The sequence below is a fragment of the Macaca mulatta genome, chromosome 1 (genome assembly GCF_049350105.2).
Source record: "Macaca mulatta isolate MMU2019108-1 chromosome 1, T2T-MMU8v2.0, whole genome shotgun sequence".
Classification (NCBI taxonomy): Eukaryota; Metazoa; Chordata; class Mammalia; order Primates; family Cercopithecidae; genus Macaca; species Macaca mulatta.
In genome coordinates, this window is record NC_133406.1 from 82702207 (window position 1) to 82729400 (window position 27194).

Below are 27194 nucleotides of genomic sequence, written 5' to 3' on the forward strand. Positions count from 1 at the left end.
TCCCTTTCCCCTTGCGCTTCCCAGGTGAGGCGATGCCTCGCCCTGCTTCAGCTCTCGCTGGTCGGGCTGCAGCAGCTGACCAGCACCGATTGTCCGGCACTCCCTAGTGAGATGAACCCAGTACCTCAGTTGAAAATGCAGAAATCACCGGTCTTCTATGTCGCTCGCGCTGGGAGTTGGAGACTGGAGCTGTTCCTATTCGGCCATCTTGCTCCGCCCCCCAATAGCGTTCTCACTAGAGTATTATTGTTTTCATTTTGAAGTGACATAGTTTCTTGTTTTTCAAGATGACATTCACTATGTTGGAGGATGATCCTTTTATGGAGGAACACACAGATATTTATTAGTATATACTTCCTTGTTTGATTTCCGAAACTTAAGTCATGTGCTTATAAGTGAGACACCAAACTTTACAGGCTTCAGCACATGTAAATAGTCTTATTTTTGTCTAATGTTTAAATACAGTGTGAGCATGTAGTAAAAGTTGTAATGAAAGTTGTTGATAAAGTTAAATTCCAATATATGTTAATCAGGCTAATAAAAATACTGTAGACTTTGCTGGGCTGCTGTTGCCAGCAGCCACTGCCATTGTGCTCTCTCATGAGGTCCCTGCTACCCCACTGGAGCACTTTTGCTGGCAGCCTCCTGCCAGAATGTGTTCACTCATGGCACCCCTGGTGCCCCTACCAGAGAACTTCCCACCTGGGTTGCCCATCCTTCCCCCACTGGAACACTTTTGCTGACTGCCTCCCACCAGAGCATGGTTACTAATGACTCCACCACTGCCACATTGGAGTGTTTCCCACCCATGGCTACCCTGCAACCTCTAGTGTAGTGCTATTGCCTGCAGTCTGGGAGCACCTTGGCCTCTCCAGCCCAGCTGGGGCTTGCCCTTGAGTGATCAGAGCACAAAGCCATGGGCCCAGTCCCAGCCACCCAGGGTTAAAGTGTGCTGCCCAGGAGTGTCGAAATGAGAGTTGGCCTGCTGAACACATTCAGAAACAAAGCCTTTCAAGTTTACCCAACTTGCACCACAGCCAAATCCTTGAGAGCAATAAAGAACACAAAAACAAAGCCCAGTCCAAAGAACAACTTCAAAGGAAAAAGGAATATCAGCCTTCACAGATCAGAAACAGACAGTGTAAAGACTCTGCAACTCTAAAAGCCAGAGTGTCTTCTTACCTCCAAACAATCACACTGGCTCTCCAGGAAAGGTTCTTAAACACGCTGAAATTGCTGAAATGTCACATGTTTAATTCAGAATCTGGATGGCAAGGAAGCTCATCGAGGTACAAGAGAAGGTCAAAACCACATCCAAGGAAAACAGTAAAACAATCCAAGAGTTGAAGGACAACCGAACCATTTTAAGAAAGAACCAAACTGAACTTAGGGATATGAAAAATTCATTACAAGAATTTCAAAATATAATTGGAGGCATTAGACCAAGCTGAGGAAAGAATCTCAGAACTGGAAGATTGCTCACTTGAAGCAATGAAAAATAAAGAAAAAAGAAGTTTAAAAATGAACAAAACATTTGAGAAATATGGGATTCTGTAAAGATCTCAAACAGCAAAGGTTCTTAACCAGATTGCCTTTCCTGAAAGAGGAGAGCAAGCCACTTGGAAAACATATTTGAGGATATAGTCCATGACAATTTGGAAATCTTGCTAGAGAGGTCAAGATGCAAATTCAAGAAATTCGGAGAACTACTGTATGAAGGAGTTGATCATCCCCAAGTTCATCATCCCCAAGACACATAATCATCAGATTCCCCAAAGTCAGCATGAAAGAAAAAATCTTAAAGGCAGTTAGAGAGAAGGGGCAGATCACTTGCAAAGTGAACCCCTTCAGGCTAACAGCAGTCCTTTTAGCAGAAACCTTACAAGTCTACAGAGATTGGAGGCCTATTTTCAACATCCTTAAAGAAAAGAAATTCCAACCAAAAATGTCGTATCCCACGAAACTAAGCTTCATAAGCAAAGGAGAAGTGAAATCCTTGTCAGAGAAGCAAATGGTAAGGAAATTTGTTGCCACTAGACCTACCTTACAAGAGGTCCTAAAGGGAGTGCTAAACATGGAAATGAAAGAACGTTCCCTGCGACCACAAAAACACACTTAAGTACATAGGCCATTGACATTATAACACAACTGTATAATTAGGTCTGCATAACAACCAGCTAATAATACAGTAACAAGATCAAATCCTCACATGTTAATATTGACCTTGAATGTAAATGGGCTAAATGCCCCACTTTAAAGGCCAACTGTGGCAAATTGGATGAAGAAGCAAGACCCAACTGTCTGCTGTCTTCAAAAGACCCATCTCACAAGTAACGACACCCATAGACTCAAAGTAGAGGGTTAGAGAAAGACCTATCAGGCAAATGGAAAACAAAAAAAGAGCAGAGGTTGCTATTGTTATATCAGCTAAAACAGACTTTAAACAAACAATGATCAAGAAGGACAAAGAAGGCCATTACATAACAATAAAAAGTTCAGTACTAAAAGACCTAACTATTCTAAATATATGCACACCCAATATTGGAGCACCTAGATTCATTAAACAAGTACTGAGAGTCCTACGAAGAGTTTTAGACAACCACATAATAATAGTGGAGGACTTCGACACCCCAATGACAGCATTAGACAGATTGTTGAGGCAGCAAACTACAAAACTATTCAGGACTTAATCTTGGTACTTGACCAATTGGATCTAACAGGCACCTACAGAACACTACGCCTAACAACAGAATATACATTCTTCTCATCAGCACATGGCACATACTCTAAGACTGACCACATATTTGTCCATAAAGCAAGTCACAACAAAATCACAAAAATCAAAACCATAACAACCACACTGTTGGACCACAGCTCAAGCACAAGCTTCTGTGTGACTTTTGGTTAAAGAATGAAATTAAGGAAGAAATTTAAAAAAATTCTTTGAAACTAAAAACAGACACAACATACCAGAATACTCAGGAAACAACTAAAGAAGGATTAAGAGGAAACTGTATAGTGCTGTACACCTACATCAAGAAGTTAGAAAGATCTCAAATTAAGACTCTAATGATTGCACTTCAAGGAACCAGAAAAACAAGAGAAAACCAACCCCAAAGCTAGCAGAAGAAAATAAATTACAAAAATCAGAGCAGAACTGAACAAAATTGAGGCATGAAAATCCATACAAAAGATCAACAAAACCAAAAGTTGGTTCTTCAGAAGATTAAACAAGTTTGATAGCCTGGTGGCTAGATTTATAAAGAAAAAAATAGAGAAGACCCAAATACACCCAATCAGAAATGACAAAGGTGGCATCATAACTGACCCCAGAGAAATACAAAAAAAATTTCAGCTGGGCAAGTTGGCTCATGCCTGTAATCCCAACACTTTGGGAGGGCGAGGCAGGCAGATCACCTGAGGTCAGGTGAGACCAGACTGGCCAACATGGTGAAACCTCATCTCTAGTAAAAATACAAAAATTAGCCAGGTGTGGTGGCACGTGTCTGTAGTTTCAGCTACTTAGGAGGCTGAGGCAGGAGAATCGCTTGAAACCAGGAGGTGGAGATTGCCGTGAGCCAAGATTGCACCACTGGAATCCAGCCTGGGTGAGCAAGGCTCTGTCTCAAAAAAAAAAAAAAAAAAAAAAAATTCTCAAAGACTGCTATGAACACCTCTCTATATACAAACTAGAAAACCTAGAAGAAATGAGTAAATTCCTGGAAACACATAGTCTTCTGAGGTTAAACCAGGAAGAAATTGAAATCCTGAACAGACCAATAAAGAGTAATAACAGACCAATTGAATCAGTAATAAAACACCTAAAAACCATAACAGCCCTGGACCAGATGGATTTGATTCTACCAAAGGTGCAAATAAGAGCTAGTACCAATCCTACTGAAATTATTTCCAAAAATCAAGGAGGAAGGACTCCTCTGTAACTTATTTTATAAGGCCGGCATCATTCTGATACCAAAACCTGGCAGAGACACAACAAGAAAAGAAAAATTCAGGCCAATATCCCTAATGAACATAGATGCACAAATTATCAACTTAGTACAGCAAACTGAATTGAGTGAGCAGCACCTCAAAAAGTTAATTCACCATGGAGAAGTAGGCTTTATTCCTGGAATGCAAGGTTGGTTTAACATATGCAAATCAATAAGTGTGATTTATTATGTAATCAGAATTAAAAACAAATGCCACATGATCATCTCAACAGATGCAGGAAATACTTTTGATAAAATTCAACATCCCTGCATGTTAAAAACTCTCAACAAGCTAGGCATTGAAGCCACAAACCTCAGAATAATCAGAGCCATATATGGCAAGCACACAGTGAACATCATAGTGAACAGGCAAAAACTGGAACCATTCCCACTGATAACTGGAACAAGAGAAGGATGCCAATTCTTACCACTCCTGTTAAACACAGTATTGGAAATTCTAGCCAGAGCAATTATGCAAGAGAAAGAAACATAACACATTCAGATAGGAAGAGGTCAAACTATCTGTTTGTAGACTGTATGATTATCTAGGAAACCTTACATAGTTTCTGTCCAAGAGCTCCTACATCTGATAAAACAACTTTAGGAAAGTTTCAGGATATAAAATCAATGTACAAAAATCAGTAGCATTTCTATACACCAAAAACATCCAAACTGAGAGCCAAATCAATGCCATTCACAATGGCCACAATAAGAATAAAATATCTAACATTTAACCAAGGTGATGATAGATATCTACAATGAGAATTACAAAGCACTGTTGATAGAAATTAGAGATGACACAAACAAATGGAAAAACATTCCATGCTCGTGAATAGGAAGAATCAATATTGTTAGAATGGCCATACTGCCCAAAACAATTTACAGATTTAATCCTATTCCTATCAAATTACCAACATCATTTTTCACAATTCAAAAAAAAAACTATTCTAAAATTCATGTTGAACCGAAGAACCTGAATTGCTAAAGCAATCCAAAGCAAAAAGAGCAAAGCTGGAGGCATCACGCTACCCAACTTCAAACTATACAAGGCTACGGTAACCAAACAGCATGGTAAGGGTACAAAAACAGACAGGTAGACCAATGGAACAAAGTAGAGAACCCAGAAATAAAGCCACACTGTCTACAGTGACAACAATGGGGAAAGAACTCCCTTTTCAGTAAATGGTTCTGGGATAACTGGCTATCCATATTCAGAAGATTGAAACTGGACCCCCTTCTGTCACTATATACAAAAATTAACACCAGATGGATTAAAGACTTAAATGTAAGACCTAAAATAGTAGAAACCCTAGAAGAAAACCTAGGAAATACCATTCTGGACATCAGCCTTGACAAAGAATTTATGACCTAGTCCCTAAATGCAATTGCAACAAAAACAAAAGTGACAAGTGGGACCTAATGAAACTAAAGAGCTTCTGCATAGCAAGCGAAATTATCAACAGAGTAAACAGACAACTTACAGAATGAGAGAAAATATTCACAATCTGTGCATCTGACAAAGTTCTAACATCCAGAGTCTATAAGGATCTTAAACACCCCAAAAAACAAAAAACCAAGTAACTCCACTAAAACGTGGGCAAAGGATATGAACAGATACTTCTCAAAAGAAGACATACATGTAACCAACAAATATATTAAAAATATACTCATGATCGCCGATCACTAGAGAAATCCAAATTAAAACCACAATGAGATAACATCTTACACCAATCAGAATGGCTATTATTAAAAAGTCAAAAAACAATAGCTGCTGGTGAGAATGTGGCAAAAAGGAAACACCCTGCTGGTAGCAGTGTTAATTAGTTCAGCCCCTGTGGAAAGCAGTGTGGAGATTTCTTAAAGAACTTAAGAGAGAACTACCATTCAACCCAGCAATCCCTCTACTGGGTGTATACCCAATGGAAAATAAATCGTTCTACCAATAAGACACATGCATGCTTATGTTTGTTGCAGCACTATTCACAATAGCAAAGACATGGAATCAACCTAGACGCCCGTCATTGGTGGACTGGATAAAGAAAATGTGGTACATATACACTATGGAATACCACCCAGCCGTGAAAAGAATGATATCATGTCCTTTGCAGCAGCATGGTACAGCTGGAGGATATTATTTTAAGCAAACTGACACAGGAACAGAAACCAAATACCATATATCTTCACGTATTAGTGGGAGATAAACTTTGTTACACATGGGCAGGAAGATGGGAACAATAGACACTGGTGACTGCTTGAGGGAGGAGGGTGAGGGGAAGGTATGGGTTAGAAGGCAAACTATTGTTGACTATGCTCACTACCCATGTGATGGGATAATTCATACCCCAAGCCTCAGCGATACACAATTTAACCATGTAACAAACATACATATGTACCCTCAGAACCTAAAATAAAAGTAGAAGAAAAAACAAAGAAACAAATAAAAACAAAACAAACAAGTAAAAACACGATGTGATTTTCATGTTGTTAAATTTAGATTTGCTATTTTATTATTTGTTTTTGGTTAGTCTCCTCTGTCTTTTTTTTTTTTTCCGCTGTCCTTCCTCTTTTGGCTTCTTTAGTATTATTTAAAGAACTTTTAGAATTCTATTTTAATTCATATGTTGCTTTTTGGGCCTACCCGTTAAATCATTTTTTGCTTGAGGTATTAAACTATCAATTCTTAACATTTACATCTAATTAAAGTTAATATTGGTAAAAATTGTTGTAAACTAGAAATCATATAAACAAAGAAAATCAATACTTGTTTCTCAATTGTTTTTTTAATTGTAGGTTGCAGAAAAGAATGAAATCAAAAGGTATTTTGAGTCAAAACTCTCTGAAGATGACACAACACATTTCAAGCTGCCTAAATATAGACGTTTATTAGAAACATTTTTCAAGTTTGTAATGCTGATTGACTACATATTTCAGGAACTCATTCGTCAACTTATGAACACTGCAGTCACACTACTTTTGGAATTATTTAATGGTTCTGCTGGAATGCCATTTTCAGTGGAAAAGAAGAATGAAAATCTCATCAGGTAAATTATTTTTTTAAACTCAAAAAGTAACTTACAATTATAATATTTTAACATATTGCCACATATGGAGGAGAAATATTCAATAATTTAAGCTAGAGTTTGAAAATTCTCCTGGTGGCAGAGTACATGTACTCATTTTTGCTATTAACAGAAATTATTATTTAGTAATACCTTACTTAATATTGGTGCTATAGGATGCCCAGTAGAATTTTAATTTCACATAAACGATACATAATTTTTAGTATACTTTAAGTATTACCTATGTTAAAAATTATTGTTTATCTGAAATTCAGATTTCTCTGATAATTTAGCAAATATATATTTTATTTGTTATATCTGGCAATTCTGCGCCTAGGTATACTCTGTCTTCCAAGGTCAGAGTTAGTTTTTAAAGATAATGTGAGAATTCTGGAAGGAGCTACAAAGTCCAATTGGAATTTGAGTCAATTCCAAGAAATATCTGTTGAATATTTTCCCAATGAGAAAACTATCTGAAAAACATTTTTACCTTCTAAACACTACTGTTAAAAACAAAGCATTTTTCTTATTTTCAACAACTAGATATATCTACCATAACTAGTGAAACAGGAATATTAATTGAAATGATGGCATACTTTGTAGCTGGTGAAACAGGACTATGAATTGAAATGATGGCATGCTTTAATTTTTATTTATCAAAATTTAATAATGTCATTTTAGGCTAATTACAGTTTTATAACTAGATAGCTGAAAATATATCAATTCAAAAAATTTTAAAGATTATTCAAGATAATATTTTGTTTTTCTAATTATTACTGAATCTACAGAGCTAACGTCACTTATCTAAGGACTTCTAACTGGTTTGAGTCAGTGCCAGGATTTTAACTTATGTAAGAACACAACTATTTAGTGCATTATAATTTTATTTCCTTTAAAACAATGTGTGTGTGTGTTTAGGAGAGGTCTTTATATTCTTAACATAGTTTTTGAAAGATATTATTATAATTAATCATATTATAGCAAATTTAGAAAACAAGTATCACCCTTCATTCTATCACTTGATTACAACATCTTATCATTTTATATTATTTTTATAGTCTTTTCCTATATGGTTTTCCATTGTTGTAATCCTAGTGTACTGTTTTATAGCTCGTTTTTCAAACACAGTGTCTCCTGTATGCATTTTTTATGTTACAGGAAGAATATATATAGGTCAGGCCCAGTGGCTCACGCCTGTAATCACAACACTTTGGGAGACCAATGAGGATGAATTACTTGAGTTCAGGAGTTCAAGATCAGCCTAGGCAACATGGCGAGACCCTGTCTCCACAAAAAATACAAAAATTAGCTGTGCACAGTGGCACTGGCACACACCTGTGGTCCCAGCTACTTGGGAGGCTGTTGTGGGAGGATCACTTCAGCCTGGGAGGTTGAGACTTCAGTGAGCTGTAATCATGCCACTCCACTCCAGCCTGGGCAACAGAGTGAGATCTTATCTCAAAAAAAAAAAATGTATATATATATATATAAAAATATAGGTTTAAGCACATCTTTTTGTGGAGTCAGACCACCTCGGTTTTAATCTCTGATTTGACTCTTGCTAGTTTTACTTAGTTGAGCTATTAACCCAACAGAGGTTGAATAAATTTGGCTGGGCATGGTGGTTCACACCTGTAATCCCAACACTTTGGGAGGCTGAGGTGAGAGGATCACTTGAGTCCAGGAGTTCAAGACCAGTCTGGGCAACAAAGTGAAACCCTGTCTCTACAAAAAAACAAAAACAACAACAACAACAAAAAACTAAGAAAATTAGCCAGGCGTGATACTGCATGCCTGTAGTCCCAGCTACTCAGGAGACTGAGGTGGGAGGATCGCTTGAGCCCAGGAGGTTGAGACTGCAGTGAGCCATGATCACTAAATAAATAAATAAATAAATAATTTAGACTTCAATTTTCTAATCTATAAAATGAAGGTAACAGTAATACCTATGCCATATGTTGTTTGAGAATAAACACAGTAAATGTCTGATAAAAAGCATCAATCATCGTTGAATCTGTTTCCATTGACCTCTTCACAATATTGGTTGGTATAGTAGTTCCATAATGACTAATGATGTTGAACATCTTTGCATGTGCTTTTTGGCCATTTATATACATTCTTTGAGGAAATATCTGTTCAAAATCTTTGTTCATTTTAAAATTGTGTTAGTTAATTCATTAATTTATTTAGATGGGGGTCTTGTGTTTCTCAGACTTGTCTTGAACTCCTGGACTCAAGTGATACTCTCACCTCAGCCTCCCTCATAGCTGGGACTACAGGTTCATGCCATCATGCCCAGCTAAGTTATTTGTCTTTTGATTGCTGAGTTCTAAGAGTTCTTTCTTTATTAGATTCTACGGGTCATCTTTTCTTTTCTTAATAGTATCCTTTGGAGTAAAAAAGTTTTTAATTTTTAATTTTTATTTAATTTTTAATTTTATTTTTATTTAATTTAACTTTTATTTGATTGATTGTGCTTTAAGTGTATCTAAGAAATCATTGCGTAATCCAAAGTCTTGAAGATTTACTCTTGTTTTTATCTAAGATCTTATAACTTTAGCTCTTGCATTTAGGCTTTGATGCATTTTGAGTTAATTTTTGTATATGGTTTGAGATGGGGTCCAAATTTATTCTTTTGTATGTGAATATCCAGTTGTCCCAGTACTATTTGTTGAAAAGAATAACACTATTTCTTTCTCTATTGAATTGTCTTGGCACCCTAGTTGACAATCAGCTGACTAAAATGTATGGGTTTATTTTCAGACACTCTATTTCATTTCATTGCTTCATGTCTGTCCTTATGCCAGTACCATACTGTCTTGATTACTATAGCTTTATAGTAAGTTTTGAAATTGGGAATTGGGAATTTTCTAACATTGCTCTTCTTTTTCAACATTGTTTTGGCTGTTCTGGGTCTCTTGCATTTTCATATGAATTTTAGAATCACCTTGACAATTTCTGCAAATATTCAGCTAGAATTTTGATAGAGACAGCATCAAAACTGGAGATAAATATGGGGAGTATTTTCATTCTAATAGTATAGTCTTCTAATCCATGAACATGGGCTGTCTTTCCATTTATGTAGGCATTCTTTAATTTCTTTCAATATTTTGTGGTTTTCAGTGTATAAGTCATGCATTTTTTTGTTAAAATTATTTGTAAATATTTTATCATTTTGTATGCTGTTGTGAATAGAGTTATTTTTAAATTTTATTTTTTGGTTGTTCATTGCCAGCATATTGAAATACAAATGATTTTTGTATATCGATCTCATATCCTGCTACTTTGTTGAACTTTTTTTATTATCCCTGACAGGTTTTTAAAATTAATTGTTTAGGGTTTTCTATATGCAAAATCATGTCATCTGCAAATAGAGATAATTTTACTTCTTTACCGATCTGATACCTTTTATTTCTTTTTATTGCCTAATTCCCCTGTCTAGTAAGTACTTTAGAGTGTTGAATAGAAATGGTGAAAGCGAACATCCCTATCTTGTTCCAGAGCTCAGGAGGAAAACATACAGTCTTTCATCATTAAATATGATGTGCCTGGGGGTTTTTCACAGATGCTTCCTATCAGGTTGAGGAATTTCTCATCTGTATTAGTTTGTTGTCACATTGTTATAAAAAACTACCTGAGACTAGGTAATTTATAATTACAAGAAGTCTAATTGGCTCATGGTTCCACAGTCTGTACAGGAAACATGTCTGGGAGGCCTCAGGAAACTTATAATCATGTCAGAAGGTGAAGGGGGAAGCAGGCATGTTTTACATGGCTGGATCAGGAGGAAGAGATGTAGGGGGAAGTGCTACACACTCCTTAAAACAACCAGGTCTCATGAGAACTTATTATCATGAAAACAACACAGAGGAAATCTTTCCCCTTAATCCAGTCACCTTCCACCAGACCCTTCCTTCAACACTGGGGATTACAATTTGGCATGAGATTTGGTTGAGAACACAATCCAAACCATATCACCACCTGTCTTACTTGAATGTTTTTGTCATGAAATAGTGTTGGATTTTGTCAAATGCTTTTTGTTTTCTGTGTCTGTTGAGATGACCATGTGTCTTTTACTTTATTCTATTAATATAGCATATTATATTACATACATACATTTTCATAAATGGAACCAATCTTGCATTCTTGGGATAAATCCCACTTAATTTTAGTTTATTATCCTTCGTATATTCTGCTGGATTCAGTTTCGTATTATTTTGTTGAAAATGTTCACATCTATATTTGTAAAGGACATTGGTCGGTAATTTTCTTGTGATGTGTTTGTCTGGTTTTGGATTCAGGATAAGACTCACCTCATAGAGTGAATTGGGTAGCGTTATTACCACCTGTCTTCTGAAAATTTATGAAGGATTGGTGTTAATTCTTCCTGAAATATTTAAAAGATTCATCTGTGAAGTCTGGGCCTCAGCTTTTGTGTGTGTGGGATGTATTAAAATTACTAATTAAATCTCTTTACTTGTTATAGATTTGTTTAGATTTTCTATTTATTCTTGATAAAATTTTGGTAATTTATGTCTTTCTAGGATTTTGTCCATTTTATCTAACTTATTTAAACTGTTGGTATACAGTTGTTTATAGTATTCACTTATAATTGTTTTGATTTCTGTAAGGTCAATAGTGATATCTTCTCTTTCATTACAGATTTTAGTAATTTGAGGCTTTTCTCTTATTTTCTTAATCAGTCTAGTTAAACGTTTGTTTATTTTGTTGATCTTTTTAAAAACCAACTTTTGGTTTTATTGATTTTCTTGTCAATTAAAAAAAAATCCCAAACAAGTTAATTTTAAAATGGGTGAAAGATGTAAGCAGACATTTCATCTAAGAAGAAACAGATTGCAAATTTTTTGTGTTTTAAAGATGCTGTAAATCATTAGACATTAGAGAAATGCAAATTAAAATCACAATGAGACACTTTTACATACCTGCTAGAATGGCTAAAACAATACCAACAATACAAAGTGCTCATGAGGATGAGGAGCAACTGGAACTCTAATACATGGCTGCTGGGAATGCAAAAGGATACAGATGCTCTGGAAAACAGTTGGGCAATTTCTTATAAACATAAACTTACCCTATAATCTAGCAAACCTCCTCCTAGCCATTTACCCTAAAAAACAGAAAACACTTTTCTATGAAAAAAAAAACATATGTAAATATTTATAATGGCTTTATTCATAATTGTTCAAATCTGGAAATAATCTAAATATCTGTAAGTGGATAGCCATGAAGTGGAGTACTTCTCAGCAATAAACATGAGTGAAATATTATACTTATGCAACACGAATGAATCTCTAATGTTAAGTGAAGGAAGCCAGACTCAAAACACTATATATTAGATGATTCCATTTATATAAAATTTCGACAAACCAAAACTGGAAGGGCAGAAATCAAATCAGTGATTGCCATGGGCTAGGTGGGGGTGAGAGGTACCTTCTATAAGGGTGCCTGATAGAACTTTTTAGATGACAGAAATGTACTACATTTAGTCATTGTGCTTATAGTGGTTAACTGTGTGTGACTGACAAAATTCATTAGAACTGCATATCTGAGAAGCATGAATTTTACTGGATATAAATTATACCTCAATAAACCTGACATTAAAAATAAAGTATTATTTATTTAGCACATATCACTTGTCAGATACTTTGTTAGATCCTGGACATACAATGCTGAGCAAAATAGACAGTTTTTGCTCTAATGTAGTTTACAGTCTAGAGGAAGGGAGAGAGATTAATCTACTGACAACACAAATATATTTAACATTACAATAAATGCCACAAAGAAGATGTTTGGAGTATTGTGAGACTGAATCTGGTCTGGGAGAAGATTCATTGATAGGAGTTAATGAGGAAATCAAGAAGAAAGGGTGGTCAAGTGATCCCTAAAAAGTATATCATATACCCTACGAACAAGAAACATATTTGAAAAAGTGAGAAGAAGAGAGTATGACAACAGTAAAATGATAAGAAAATAGCATAAGACATAATGTGATTGATCAAACCTATAAATAATAAATGTCTTTTCTACCATCCTAAAAGTTTCTGAAGAATTTGTTATAAAATCAACTAATCCTAAATCATCATTGCAACCCGTGGATACCAAGTGGAGAGTGTTTCAAAAAGTAAAAGTCTTCATATGTTAGGTGATAAAACAAAATAAACTTAAAATGATTAAAATCATACAAAGTATGTTCTCTGACCAACATAAATTAGAACATAAATTAGAATTAGAAATCAATAACAGAAGAAAGTTTGAGAAAGGTCACAAATACATGGAAATTAAATAACATACTCCTAAATAACCAGTGAGTCAAAGCAGAAATCACAAGGGAAATTAGAATAAAATCCGGTTTTATAAATGAATGAAAATGAAAGCACAACATACCAAACCTTACTATAGGCAGCAAAGGCAGTGCTTAGAGGGAATTTATACATGTAAAAACTACATGATATCTGTGTTCTACCAATGTTTTATCCCAGTTCATAAATTGTCTTAATTTTCTTGTGTCTTTTGATAAACAAGAGTTTTTAATTTTTATGAAGTCCAGTTTAACTATTTTTTCTTTCAAAGGTTTGGCCTTTTGATTTCTGATCTAAAGCATTGTTTCCTAATGCAACAGCAGGATGAATTTTTCCAATATTTTCTTTTAGAAATTTTATACTTCTGAATATTATATTGTATCTGTGATCCTTTTTTGGTTAATTTTTGCAAATAGTGTCAGGTGTGGTTTGAGGTATATATTGTTATATGTAGGTATTTAATCCCTCCAGTAGTTTGTTGAAAAGACAAACTTCCTCCAGACAATTACCTTAACATACTGTAGAAAATTGATTAATTAAATATATTCGTGAGTCTATTTCTGAATGCTTTTTTCTAGTCCAGTGATCTGTGAATCTGTCCTTTCACCAATATCTCATAGTCTTCATAACTATAATTTTATATTAAGTCTTGAAATCCGGTAGTATGTATTCTTCAGCTTTGTTCTTCTTTTTCAAAATTGTTTTAACTATTTAATTCATTGACTTTTTCATGTGTCTTATAATTAACTAGCAGATTTATTCAAAAGGCCTACTGAGATTTTGATTGAGATTGCATTGAATATATAGATCAATTTGGGGAGAATCGACAATATTCAGTCTTTTAAGCCCTGAATATGGTATACTTTTTTCTTTACTTAGATATTCTTTGATTAATCTCATCAGTGTTCTATAGAACTCAGTGTGCAAATATTGCACATTTTTGTTTTAAACTACCTATTTCATATTTTGATAGTATTAAAAATGGTACTCTATTTTAAATACGGTTTCTAATTATTCATTGCTAGTATAAAGAAATACAATTGATTTTGCATATTGACCTTATATCTGTAACCTTACTAAACTCACTTATCGGTTGTAATAACTTTTCTTTGGTAGACAATTTAAGAATTTCTACTTAGACCAAGTGTCAACAAAATATAGCCCATAGGCCAAATCCTGTGGCAGTCAGTTTTTATAAATTAGTTTTGTTGGACTATAGCCACGCCCGTTTGTTTACCCATTGTCTGCAGCTACTTTTGCACTACAAAGGCAAAATTCAGTTGTTGTGACAGACCACCACATGTGGTCCACAAAACGTAAAATATTTTCTATCTTGTCCCTTACAGAAAAGCTTTGCTGACCCATGCTCTCGAGTAACCGCTAAAAGATAGTGATAGGATGTCTAAAAAACTAAGAGAAGGAAAAATATTAAAAGAATAAAAAAACTGATTAAAAGCAGCTCTTCTTACAGGCTAATACAAATTATTTTTGTTACTTTTATCACTTCCATGATACTGCTAAAACTTTAGAACTCTTCAACTCCATTTATTTTTCTCTTGCCTTTTACAGCATTCTTTTACTATATTATAAATACATTTTTAGTTGTTCATATATTTTAACTCCAGAAGACATTAAAAGTATTGTTTTGAATGGTCAATATCCATTTATGTTTATCCATGTAATTACCATTTCTTGTGTTTTTTCCTTTTGCTTGTTTCTGTTTGTGTGGGGTCATTTTCCTTCTTCCTGAAAAACAATCTAGTATTTCTTCCAGTGCGGTAATGCTGGGAAAGAGTTCCCTTGGTTTTTAATTGTTGAAAAAGAACTTTATGTCACCATCATTTATAAAGGATATTTTCACTGGGTGTAGAGTTCTAGGTAATGTGAGACTCTTTTGAAAGACTTCTCAGTTTAATTTTTTTTTAATTTTTATTTTAGGTTTGGGGGTACATGTGAAGGTTTTTACATAAATAAACATGTGTCGTGGGGGTTTGTTGTACATATTATTACATTACTCAGATATTAAGCTCAATACCCAATAATGATCTTTTCTGCCCCCCTCCCTCCTTCCACCTTCCTGGCTCAAGTAGACCCTAGTGTCTGCTGTGTTTCCTTCTCTGTGTTCATAAGTTCTTATCATTTAGCTCCCCCTTATAAGTGAGAACATACAGTATTTGGTTGTATTCTTGCGTTAGTTTGCTAAGGATGATCACCTCTAGCTCCATCCATGTTCCTGTAAAACACATGATCTCGTTCTTTTATATGGCTGCATCATATTCCGTGGTGTATATATACCACATTTTCTTTATCCAGTGTGTCATTGATAGGCATATAGGTTAATTCCATTTCTTTGCTATTGTGAACAGTGCTGCAGTGAACATTGGTGTTCATGTGTCTTTATGGTAGAATGCTTTGTATACCTTTGGGTATGTACCCACTAATGGGACTGCTGGGTCGAATGGTAATTTTCCTTTTAGCTCTTTGAGTAATCGCCATACTGTTTTCCACAATGGTTGAACTAATTTACACTCCCACCAGCAGCATATAAGGGTTCCTTTTCTCCGCAACCTCACCAGTATCCGTTATTTTTTTACTTTTTAATAATAACCATTCTGACTGGTGTGAGATGGTATCTTATTGTGGTTTTGATTTGCATTTTTCTAATGATAAGTGATATTGTGCTCTTTTTCATATGCTTATTGGCTGCTGTACGTATTCTTTTGAGAAGTGTTTGTTCATGTCCTTTGCCCACTTTTTAGTAGGGTTGTGTTTTTCTTATAAATTTAAGTTCCTTATAGATGCTGGATATTAGACCTTTGTCAGATACAAAGTTTGCAAATATTTTCCCCTATTATGTAGGTTGTCTGTTTACTCTGTTGATAGTTTCTTTTCCTGTGCAGATGCTCTTAAGTTTAATTAGATCCTGTTTGTCAATTTTTGCTTTTGTTGCAATGGATTTTTGTGTCTTCATCATTAAATCTTTGTCCATTCCTATGTCCAAAATGGTACTGCTTAGGTTTTCTTCCAGGGTTTTTATAGTTTTGGGTTTTACATTTAAGTCTTTAATCCATCTTGAATTGATGTTTACATATGGTGTAAAGGAGTCCAGCTTCAATCTTCTGCATATGGCTAGCCAGTTATCTCAGCACCGTTTATTGAATAGGGAGTGTTTCCTTCATTGCTTGTTTTTGTCAGCTTTGTCAAAGATCAGATGGTCATAGATATGGGGCCTTATTTCTGGGCTATCTATTCTGTTGCATCGGTCTATGTGCCTGTTTTTGCAGCAGTACCATTCTCTTTTGGTCACTGTAGCCTTGTAGTGTAGTTTGAAGTTGGGTAATGTGATTCTTCCAGCTTTGTTCTTTTTGCTTAGGATTGCATTGGCTATTTGGGCTCTTTTTTGGATCCACATAAATTTTAAAATAATTTTTTCTAATTCTGTGAAGAATGTCATTGATAGTTTGATAGGAATAGCATTGAATCTGTGAATTGCTTTGGTCAGTATAGCCATTTTAATCATATTGATTCTACCTATGAACATGGGATGTTTTTCTATTTCTGTGTCTTCTCTGATTTTTTGAGCAGTGTTTTGTAATTCTCATTGTAGAGATCTTTCACCTCCCTGGTTAGCTGTATTTCCAAGTATTTTATTCTTTTTGTGGCAATTGTGAATGCGAATTCATTCACAATTTGGCTCTTGGCTTGATTGTTGTTAGTATATAGGAATGCTAGCGATTTTTGTATGCTGATTTTGTATCCTTTGCTGAAGCTGTTTATCAGCTGAAGGAGCAGCTTTGGGGCTGAAACTATAGATAAAGAATCAAGTTGTATGCAAACAGATAGTTTGACTTCTGTTTTCCTATTTTGATGCACTTTATTTCTTTCTCTTGCCTGATTGCTCTGGCCAGGACTTCCAGCACTATGTTGAATAGGAGTGGTGAGAGAGGGCATCAGGTCCTGGGCTTTTTTGCTTGGTAGGCTGTTATTACTGATTCAATTTTAGAGCTCATTAATGGTCTGTTCAGGGAATCAGTTTCTTCCCAGCTTAGTCTTGTGAGGGTGTATGTGTCCAAGAATTTATCCATCTCTTCTAGATTTTCTAGTTTGCGTACAGAGGTGTTTCTAGTAGTTTGTGATTTTTTTTTTTTTATTTCTGTGGGGTCAGTAGTAACATTCCCTTCATTGTTTCTAATTGTGTTTATTTGCATCTTCTCTCTTTTCTTCTTAATTAGTGTAGCTAGTGGCCTCTCTTTTATTAATTTTTTCAAAAACAGCTCCTGGATTCTTTGATCTTTTAAATGTTTTTTTTTGTGTGTGTGTCTCAATTTCCTTCTGTTTGGCTCTGATTTTGGTTATTTCTTGTCTTCTGCTAGCTTAGTGGCAGGTAGGTTGTATGTGTCTAACAATTGATCCCTTTTTTCTAGGGTTTCCAATTTGTGGCATGTAGTTGCTCATAGTAGCCTCTAGTGATCCTTTGAATTTCTGCAGTATCAGTTGTAATGTCTCCTTTTTAATCTCTGATTTTATTTATTTGGGTCTTTGTTCTCTTTGTTTTTTTAGTTAGTGTGACTAAAGGTTTGTCAGTTTCCTTTATCTTTTCAAAAACCAGCTTTTTGTTTCATTGATCTTTTCTGTAGTTTTCTTGCTTTGATCTTTATTGTTTCTTTTCTTCTACTAACTTTGGATTTGGTTTCCTCTTGCTTTTCTCATTCTTTGAAATGTATCATTAGGTTGTTTATTTGAAAGTTTTTTTGTTTTGTTTTTTTGAGGTAGAAACTTATGCCTATATACTTCCCTCTTAGTACTGCTTTTGCAGTATCCCATAGGTTTGGGTATGTTATGTTGGTTAAATTCCATGTGTTTGTGTGGTTCCCAGAATTCCTCCTCTGATTGATTTATAGGGTTTTTGTTTTGTTTTGTTTTGTTTGTGGTCAGAGAAGATGCTTGATATTATTTTGATGTTATTGAATGTTTTAAGACTTGTGTTTTGACCTGACATATGGTCTATCCTTGAGAATTATCTGTGTGCTGAGAAGAATGTGTATTCTGTAGTCATTGGATGAAATGTTCTGTAAATATCTATTAGGTCCATTTGGTTTTTCCTGCATTTTAAGTCTGATGTTTCTTTGTTGATTTTCTGTCTGGATGATCTGTCCAAGGCTGAAAGTGTGGTGTTGAAGTCTCTAGCTATTATTGTATTGGGTTTATCTTTCCCTTTAGATCTAATAATTGTAAGAATTAAAGAAAGAGGAAAGAAACACGAAAGGTGGCTTGCCAGTCAAGACAGATTTATTTTAAGGAAAACGAACCTGAGAGGAGCCTTCTGGCTGAGTTAGGTCAGAGACCCACTCTCTTACAGACTAAGAGGTTTTTTTGTTTTTTTGAGACAGAGTCCTACACTGCCACCCGGGCTGGAGTGCAATGTCGAGATCTTGGCTTACTGCAACCTCTGCCTCCCAGGTTCATGCGATTCTCCTGCCTCAGTCTCCCAAATAGCTGGGATTACAGGTGCACACCACCACACCCAGCTAATTTTTTGTATTTTTAGTAGGCACAGGGTTTCACTTTGTTGGCCAGACTGGTCTCAAACTCCGGACCTTATGATCCACCCACCTCAGCCTCCCAAAGTGCTGGGATTATAGGCCTGAGCCACCGTGCCCCGCCCAGACTAAGAGTTTTTAAGGATTCAGGGTGGGAGAGTTTATCAGAGGCTTGGACTGCTTCTGTGTCTCTTTGTTGTGCTTATCTGGGAGAGAGAGTCATTTGTCTGTTCCCATACATCTTTCAGAAGCTGCAAGCATACCCCCCGAGTCTGCTTTTATCTTCCCTATCTTAGTGCGCATGAAGGGAAAGGAATATGCTTATTAAGGCCTACTGTTTTACTGGGGTCCAGTGTATGAGGGTGAAGTTTGGCAGTTACCCAAGAGGCCTTCCCCTCACCTCCCTCTGTGCCTGAGCTGTCTTATCTGTGTTTTACTATCTGCTCTTTCTGGCTGCATGTAATTAGAAGAGAAGTGATTTCCTTGAAATGCGTAAGGCTAGAAAGGGAGCTGGAACTTAAAGTGGCAGTGTTTGTCGAAGATGACAGTGCTCCTGCTCTGTCAATAATACTTGCTTTTTGTATCTGTGTGCTCCAGTGTTGGGTACATGTATATTTACAAGTGTTCTATCTTCTTGCTGAATTGACCACTTTATCATTATATAATGACCCTCTTTGTGTCTTTTTACACTTTTTGTTGTATAATCTATGTTGTCTGATGAAAGTATAACTACTCCTCTTTTATGGTTTCCATTTGTGTGGAATATCTTTTTTCATAGCTTTATTTTCAGTCTGTTTGTCAAGGTGAAGAGTGTTTCTTGTAGGCAGCAGAAGGTTGATTCTTGGTTTTTCATTCATTCTGCCACTCTATATCTTTTGATTAGAGAATTGAGTCCATTTACATCCATTCTTATTATTAAGTAAGGACTTACTCCTGCCAGTTTTTTTTTTTTTTTTTTTTTTTTTTTGAGACGGAGTCTCGCTCTGCCGCCCAGGCTGGAGTGCAGTGGCTGGATCTCAGCTCACTGCAAGCTCCGCCTCCCGGGTTCACGCCATTCTCCTGCCTCAGCCTCCCGAGTAGCTGGGACTACAGGCGCCCGCCACCTCGCCCGGCTAGTTTTTTGTATTTTTAAAGTAGAAACGGGGTTTCACGGTGTCAGCCAGGATGGTCTCGATCTCCTGACCTCGTGATCCGCCCGTCTCGGCCTCCCAAAGTGCTGGGATTACAGGCTTGAGCCACCGCGCCCGGCCAACTCCTGCCAGTTTGTTATTTGTTTTTTTGGTTCTTTTGTGGTGTCCCCTTCCTTCTTTTCTTCCTTCCTGCCTTCCTTTTAGTGAAGGTGATTTTCCCTGGTGATATGTTTTAATTTCTTGCTTCTTTTTTGTGTATCTGTTGTATGTTTATAGATTTTAGGTTACCATGAATCTTGCAATTAATATAACCCATTATTTTAACCTCATGACAACTTAATGTTGATTGTATAAATGAACATACAAACAAGATAAGGAGAGTTATAAAATCTCTATATGTAATCTCCTTGCTTCTTAACTTTTATTGTTTCTTTTTATATCTTATTGTATAATCTGTGTCTTGAAAACTTATTTTGATCAGTTCTTTATCTTTGTACTTAAAATATGAGTAGTTTACACATCACAGTTACAGTGTTATAATATTCTGTGTTTGTTTGTTTGTTTTTTGAGACAGAGTTTCGCTCTTATTGCCCAGGCTGGAGTGCAATGACATAATCTTGGCTCACCACAACCTCCGCCTCCTGGGTTCAGGCAATTCTCCTGCCTCAGCCTCCCGAGTAGCTGAGATTACAGGCATGTGTCACCATGCCTGGCTGATTTTGTATTTTTAGTAGAGACAGGGTTTCTCTATGTTGGTCAGGCTGGTCATGAACTCCCAACTTCAGGTGATCTGCCCACCTCGGCCTCCCAAAGTGCTGGGATTACAGGCATGAGCCACCGTGCCAGGCCAATATTCTGTGTTTTTATGTGTACTTACTGTTACCAGTGAGTTTTGTGCCTTCAGATGATTTCTTATTGCTCATTAGTGTCCTTTTCTTTCAGATTGAAGCACTTCCTTTAGCATTTCTTATAGGATAGATCTGGTATTGATTATAAGTGTCTGGCAAAACCCTTAGGTTTTGTTTGGGAAGATTTTTATTTTTCCTTTGTGTTTGAAAGATATTTTTGCCAGGTGTACCATTCTAGGGTTGAATGTTTTTTTTTGTTTTTGTTTTTGTTTTTTTCCTCTGTACTTTATTTATTTATGTATTTGAGACAGGGTATCACTCTGTCTTGATATTTGGGAGTTTGATTATTAAATGCTTTGGGGTAGTCTTCTTTAGGTTAAATCTTCTTGGTGGTCTATACTCTCCTTGTACTTCCAAGCCTAGCCAATATTTATTATTTTCTGTTTTTTTTTTTTAAATAGCCATCCTAATGGGTATGAGGTGATATAATATCTCAGTGTGTTATGGATTGCATTTCCCTAATGATTAGTAATATTAAGCATCTTTTCTTGTGCTTATTGTCCATTTGGGTATCTTCTTTGGAGAAAGGTCTAGTCAGGTCCTTTGCCTGTTTTTTAATTGGGTTGCTTTTTGTTGTTGAGTTGTACGTGTTCTTTATATATGTAGATATAAATGATTTTTAAATGATTTTTTTCTTCCCATTTCTTAATCCAGAACATTCAAGGACAACTCTTTTCCTACTGGAAAGACAACAAATGATGGTGAAGAACTTGTTGATAATTCAAAGACACATGCTATTTCTGTTCAAAAGTCAGAAGTAAAAACAGACTCTGATATTAGTGAGGTAAAATGATCTTTGAAAAATATAAACATAGATTTTTTGCTATAAAATGAATACATTTTGAAATTTAAAATGTGATTTATGGTTAATACCCAGAACCCCTTGCCCAACATACCCTCCCCAACACACATACACACTCTTACCTGTTCCCACTGTAAAAAGCCATAATGGCACTTATCTCATTTAGTTCATTCGTTCATTCATTCACCATGTGGTTTATTGAGTACTTACTAAGTTCCAGGCACTGAACTAGGTAGGCACTGAAATAACAGCAGTGGGCATAACAAATTCTCTGACCTCTTGGAGCTTATATTTTACCAGAGGAGACAGATAAACGAAGTGATGAGTACTGTGAAGAAAAACGATGGAAAAGAAGGGAATGCAGGAGTGATGTTGTATGCTATTTTACATAGGAATGATAAGGGAAGGCCACCCTATCTAAAGTAGCATCTACCCCCTCCTCCCACTGCTACACTACTCTGTCTTTGCTTTTGTTCAATGGATTTTTGTTGTGTTCTTATCTTAAAAATGGGAGAAGCAAAATAGCAAACCTTGAAAGAATCCTAGATAAACTTTCTTTTTTTTTTTTTTTTTTTTTTTGAGACTGAGTCTGGCTCTGTCGCCCAGGCTGGAGTGCAGTGGCGGGATCTCAGCTCACTGCAAGCTCTGCCTCCCGGGTTCACGCCATTCTCCTGCCTCAGCCTCCAGAGTAGCTGGGACCACAGGCGCTCGCCACTTCGCCCGGCTAGTTTTTTGTATTTTTTTAGTAGAGATGGGGTTTCACCGTGTTAGCCAGGATGGTCTCGATCTCCTGACCTCGTGATCCGCCCGTCTCGGCCTCCCAAAGTGCTGGGATTACAGGCTTGAGCCACCGCGCCCGGCCTAAACTTTCATTAAGAAATCTTTTCTTGCCAGAATTGTTTTTCTCTCCATTGTTATTACTTTGTTGAGATTTAAATTTTATATGTTACGTGCTTATCCTATTTGGTAAAAGTAGCCTTGTATAATATGGCCTTTACATATATATTTTCTTTTTAAACTATTTAGGTAGATTTGATGACAAGGGAAAATATTCACATGTATTAGTAAAACAAACATACACACATACACACTATGTAGTTTGAAGTCTGAAAATATTTGCATCGAAATATTAACAATAGTTATCTGTGGGTGGTAGGAACCTTGAATAATTTTACATATATATATATTTCTAGGTAGTCTAAATTTTGTACAATGCATATGTATTATGTTTATAATGTTTTGTATTAAGTGTACGATACCTGCAAATACAAGCAAACACTCATGTAGGCTTCACCCAACTTAAAAGTATTTAGTGTCTCCTATTCATCCTTTACTGATGAAACAGTTCACTTACCATTCTACTGTTGATAGGCATCTGGGTTATATTCAGTTTTTGTTTTTGCTATTACATATAATTCTACCTTGCACATTCTTGTATATTTCTCCTTTGGTATACATGAACAAGAGTTACTATTTCTTTCTTTATTGCTAAGGTGTGAAATTTCTGGGTAAAAACATGTTATTTTCAACTGTGTTGAGTGACATAAAATTGTTTTTCTAAAATGCTTATACCAGTTTCAGTGACCTTTAGCAATTCATAAATTTTTATTGCTCCATAAGCTTACTAATCCTCATCAATATTTAATGTCAATCAGATAGGTGTGAAATGGCATTTTGCCAAAGTTTTAATTTGAATTTCCCTTATTACTGGTTTGGTTGAGCATTTTTTCATGTAACTTGTATTAGTCAGGGTTCTCCTGAGGGACAGAACCAATAAGATTCACACATCTATTTTATATATGTGTATATATATATATATATACACACACACACACACACACACACACACACACACATGTATGTGTTCAATGCAGGCTGACAGAGTGGAGATTTGGACACAGGCTGCATGAACGAGCAGACTGCCACTAAGGTGGCCTAAATTTATGTCCACTTTTGTCCCATAGCCCAAGTTTGGGCATCTTGCACCTACTTTGCCCTCTAGTATCTGACCTTGGTTTGCTCCTCTTTTTTTCTGTACAGAGCTCAAAATGTTGAAAACATAGGTGTGAATCTCAAGCGAGAGATAAGAGCTAAAGTTGTGGATCTGATAATCATTGGTGCTGTCTCCTCCTTCCTTTCCTAATCCCCATTGTAATCTGTAAAATTTGTAGTTTGATTTAGCTGTGGCTACTCCTCTCTTGTAGTTTACAATCTAGAGGAATAAAACTATTTATTGGTTGATTCTTCTTGGTGCAAAAAGTGTAACAGCTAAGAGATTTCTTCACTACAAAAATATTTTCAGGCCCCAGGTAGTTCATATTATAATGATCGCACAGACCCATGAGTGAACTTCAGCCTTACCACATGCTAGCAATATAGCCTTTGACAAATTAAGCTTCCAGAATTTTTGGTATGTGCAATGAAATTAATAATTTCTGTCTCTTGGGGTTTTTATGAGGATTAGGTGAAGGTAGTAACTTGTTTACTATAGTGATTCACTGTAACCATAATTACACTTAAAGAATGATTTAATGCACAATATTTATATGCAGTAGTATTAGAAGGTGTATATAGCTTAAGGTCCAGTATTCCCAGAGTTAATTAGAGGTTATTTTCCAGAATAAGCTAAGCAGCACATTATATATTTATTAAGAATTGTCTGGGTAGACTTTCTTTTATTGCGATAAAACATACATAACATAAAATTTTCCATTTAACCATTTTTAGGTGTACAGTTTGGTGGTATTAGGTACATTCAGTGTTAGTCAACCATCACCACTTTCCATTTCTACAGCTTTTTCATCATCCTGAACAAACACTATACCCATTTGTGTGAACATTTAAGATTTACAAGTCACCTTCAATATCTACTCATGCTCTTTCCCTGGCAGCTTAGCAAGGTGCTATGAGGTTTATTTATAATGTTAACTGCCTTAATTTGTTAATGACTGGAATCAGAGGTTAAGGTTTCAGCAGATTATTCAAGTGATCACCCTGAGAAACACAGAGGAGTCATATGCAGTAGGTAACTTAAGCATAACTGATTATTTATAAGGTAGGAAGGAGCAGTAGATTGAGAACCCAAGCCTAGACAGAGCCTAAGAACAATTATGTTACATAAATGAGATATTTATCCCCTAGTGTTTTTCACTGGAGATGTCCATATTAGTATATGTATATTAAAGTGAAGAGCTAGGACTTACTGTAGTGAGTTTAAAGTGTGTTTTCTTGATTTGTAGTTCTTAAACCCAGGTGCACAATAGAGTCACCTGTTCAGCTTGTAGATGATTAAGAGTCCTGGGCCCTGCCTCTGACTTTTTAACTCAAAATCTCTGGGGATAGGACCTAAGAATTTGTATTTTAAATAAGCGCTCAGTGACTAGGACTATGATATACTAACTCTGTCATCAATTTACAGTATTTTGGGGGGAACTCCTTCATTACAATGTCATTTGTTTCGCATGTAATTGACTTATTCTAACATGCAAGTTTCAGGTATTTGATAATACAGTGTTACTCGGTTATACTGGAGTTATGATTTCTCATTTAAAATTTTGGTCTGTATTAGTCTAAATTAAATGTTCTGTAATTTATATGTTGTCACTGGCACCCTCACATTATCTGTTAAATTAGATTTTGAATAGTGTTGAAGTGGGGAAGGATTTGAGAAAAACATATGCACCAATATTTGAAGTAAATCTATGCTTGAGAATTCCTGCTGAGAGTGATTCTTCAGAAAATCCTAAAGAGAACTTTCACGAATCTGACCTGTGCCCTGAAGAGTGTGTAATGTTTGAAGAGGAAATGTCAGAAAATAAAGACAAATGTGTCAAAAAACACTCAAGTGAAGAATTGCTCCCAAAAGCCAAGAAACCAAAAGAAATTAGTTACAATCTTGAAGATATTCTTTCAGGTAAGACAATTGAGACTATAAAGAATGAAGGGTTGCCAGGTGTGGTGGCTCATGCCTGCAATCCTGGCACTCTGGGAGGCTAAGGTGGGAGGATCACTTGAGGCCAGAAGTTTGAGACCAGCCTGGGCAACACAGTGAGTCCTTGTGTCTTGGAGGAAAAAAAAAAAAGGAATGAAGGGAAATATCTTATCTTAACAACTGGAAAAAAACAAATGAGAGATCATTTTACTAGTCTGTGTATTATAATTTGTAGATTATGATTTTATAAATCTTAAGGTAAATACTGCTAAAAGTAAGGATAAACTTACAGATCATTATTGTGCATGTAAGTAATGACACCATTATTCATTTTCATCTCAAAACCCAAACAGTTTCTCACCGAAGCAGAGCTGAGGGCCCCGTTCATCAAGAGGAACAACATCTAGGATGTTTGTTCTCAGATCTCTTTAATCAGAGCCTTGGGATGGGGTGTATTGCTTCAGTATTGCCTTTCAAATGACCTCTTGAGTTTATTCTTAGGATATGTGTAAAGCACTGGCATATATTAATTTGTCATTTACCTGACATAAATATCAATCAATTTTGTATTCTCTCTTTCTTTCAATGGATTCTAATAGACACAGAAAGTGAGACTGAGTTTGAGAATAAATACATGTATTATGAGTAAGTATTAGACATTTTAAAAATTACAAGTCATTATATTTTATATAGTAGTTACTATATTTCTCTGAAACATGCTTTTATTGTTTTCTCTGTTAGATTTCCAGAATTTCCTACAAATCTCTTTATAGATCCCAACAGATTGGAGTTTTCAGTAAAAATTCAAAATATGTTGACTAATATGGAAAAATGTATAAGTAAGTGTTTTTAAAGCTTAGTGAAGTGCATTGTCTTCTTTGGCAATATTTTCTTGAATTTAGGCATCTGATGCTTTTACCCAGGGATGTGACAGATGTTACAGAATGTTAGTCTATCATAAATTCACAGTCCTTGGGATCAGGCACTGTGAATTTGGAATTATTTGATGATGTGTGAATTTTACACATAGCCTTAGAGAGCATAAAAGATGGGAATTAGGAAAATATTCAAGGTTTGGATTTTTTCAGTTATGTTCTATAGAATGTTATGACACTTAATACAAATGAGCAAGATCTTTTATGTCATAGTGTAACAAAGATACTGTTTCTACCTTAAAGAGATTTTAATTATTTTGCAGCTGTGTGTACACAATCTGAAATTGCAGGCAATTACTAGCCTGACCAAAGAATTTATTCTTTTCTCACAGTAAGTTTTACAAAGATCTTAAAACAGCAGGACTTTTGGCAACTTCTTAAATGTTGCATCATTCTCCAGTCATGTCACCATAGTTTGCTGAGTTCAGAGGGCTCCTATTTCCAAGCTAAGCTGGTATCTCATGCATTGTTTGATTTTGTTTATGCAAGTCCCAATAATTCAGTCTTTTTCACTATGCTTTGTAACTACCACCACATATTAAGTTACTCCATTTCCCCAAACTGGCCAAAATGTAGTCAG

General features: G+C 35.7%; 1 protein-coding gene across 3 annotated transcripts in view; it reads left to right on the forward strand.

Annotated features, from left to right (window-relative positions):
* DNAH14 (dynein axonemal heavy chain 14) overlaps positions 1–27194 on the forward strand; it is a 497862-nt gene that overhangs the window by 66858 nt on the left and 403810 nt on the right. For 2 of the 3 annotated variants that reach the window (XM_077938651.1, XM_077938650.1), the window contains exons 10-14: positions 6780–7030; positions 21601–21730; positions 25382–25661; positions 26279–26324; positions 26421–26518. In XM_077938651.1, the coding sequence (XP_077794777.1) occupies positions 6780–7030; positions 21601–21730; positions 25382–25661; positions 26279–26324; positions 26421–26518 (805 nt within the window). Of the gene's footprint in view, positions 1–6779; positions 7035–21600; positions 21731–25381; positions 25662–26278; positions 26325–26420; positions 26519–27194 lie in introns of those variants that run through there. The other variant, XM_077938652.1, reaches the window with a different exon arrangement.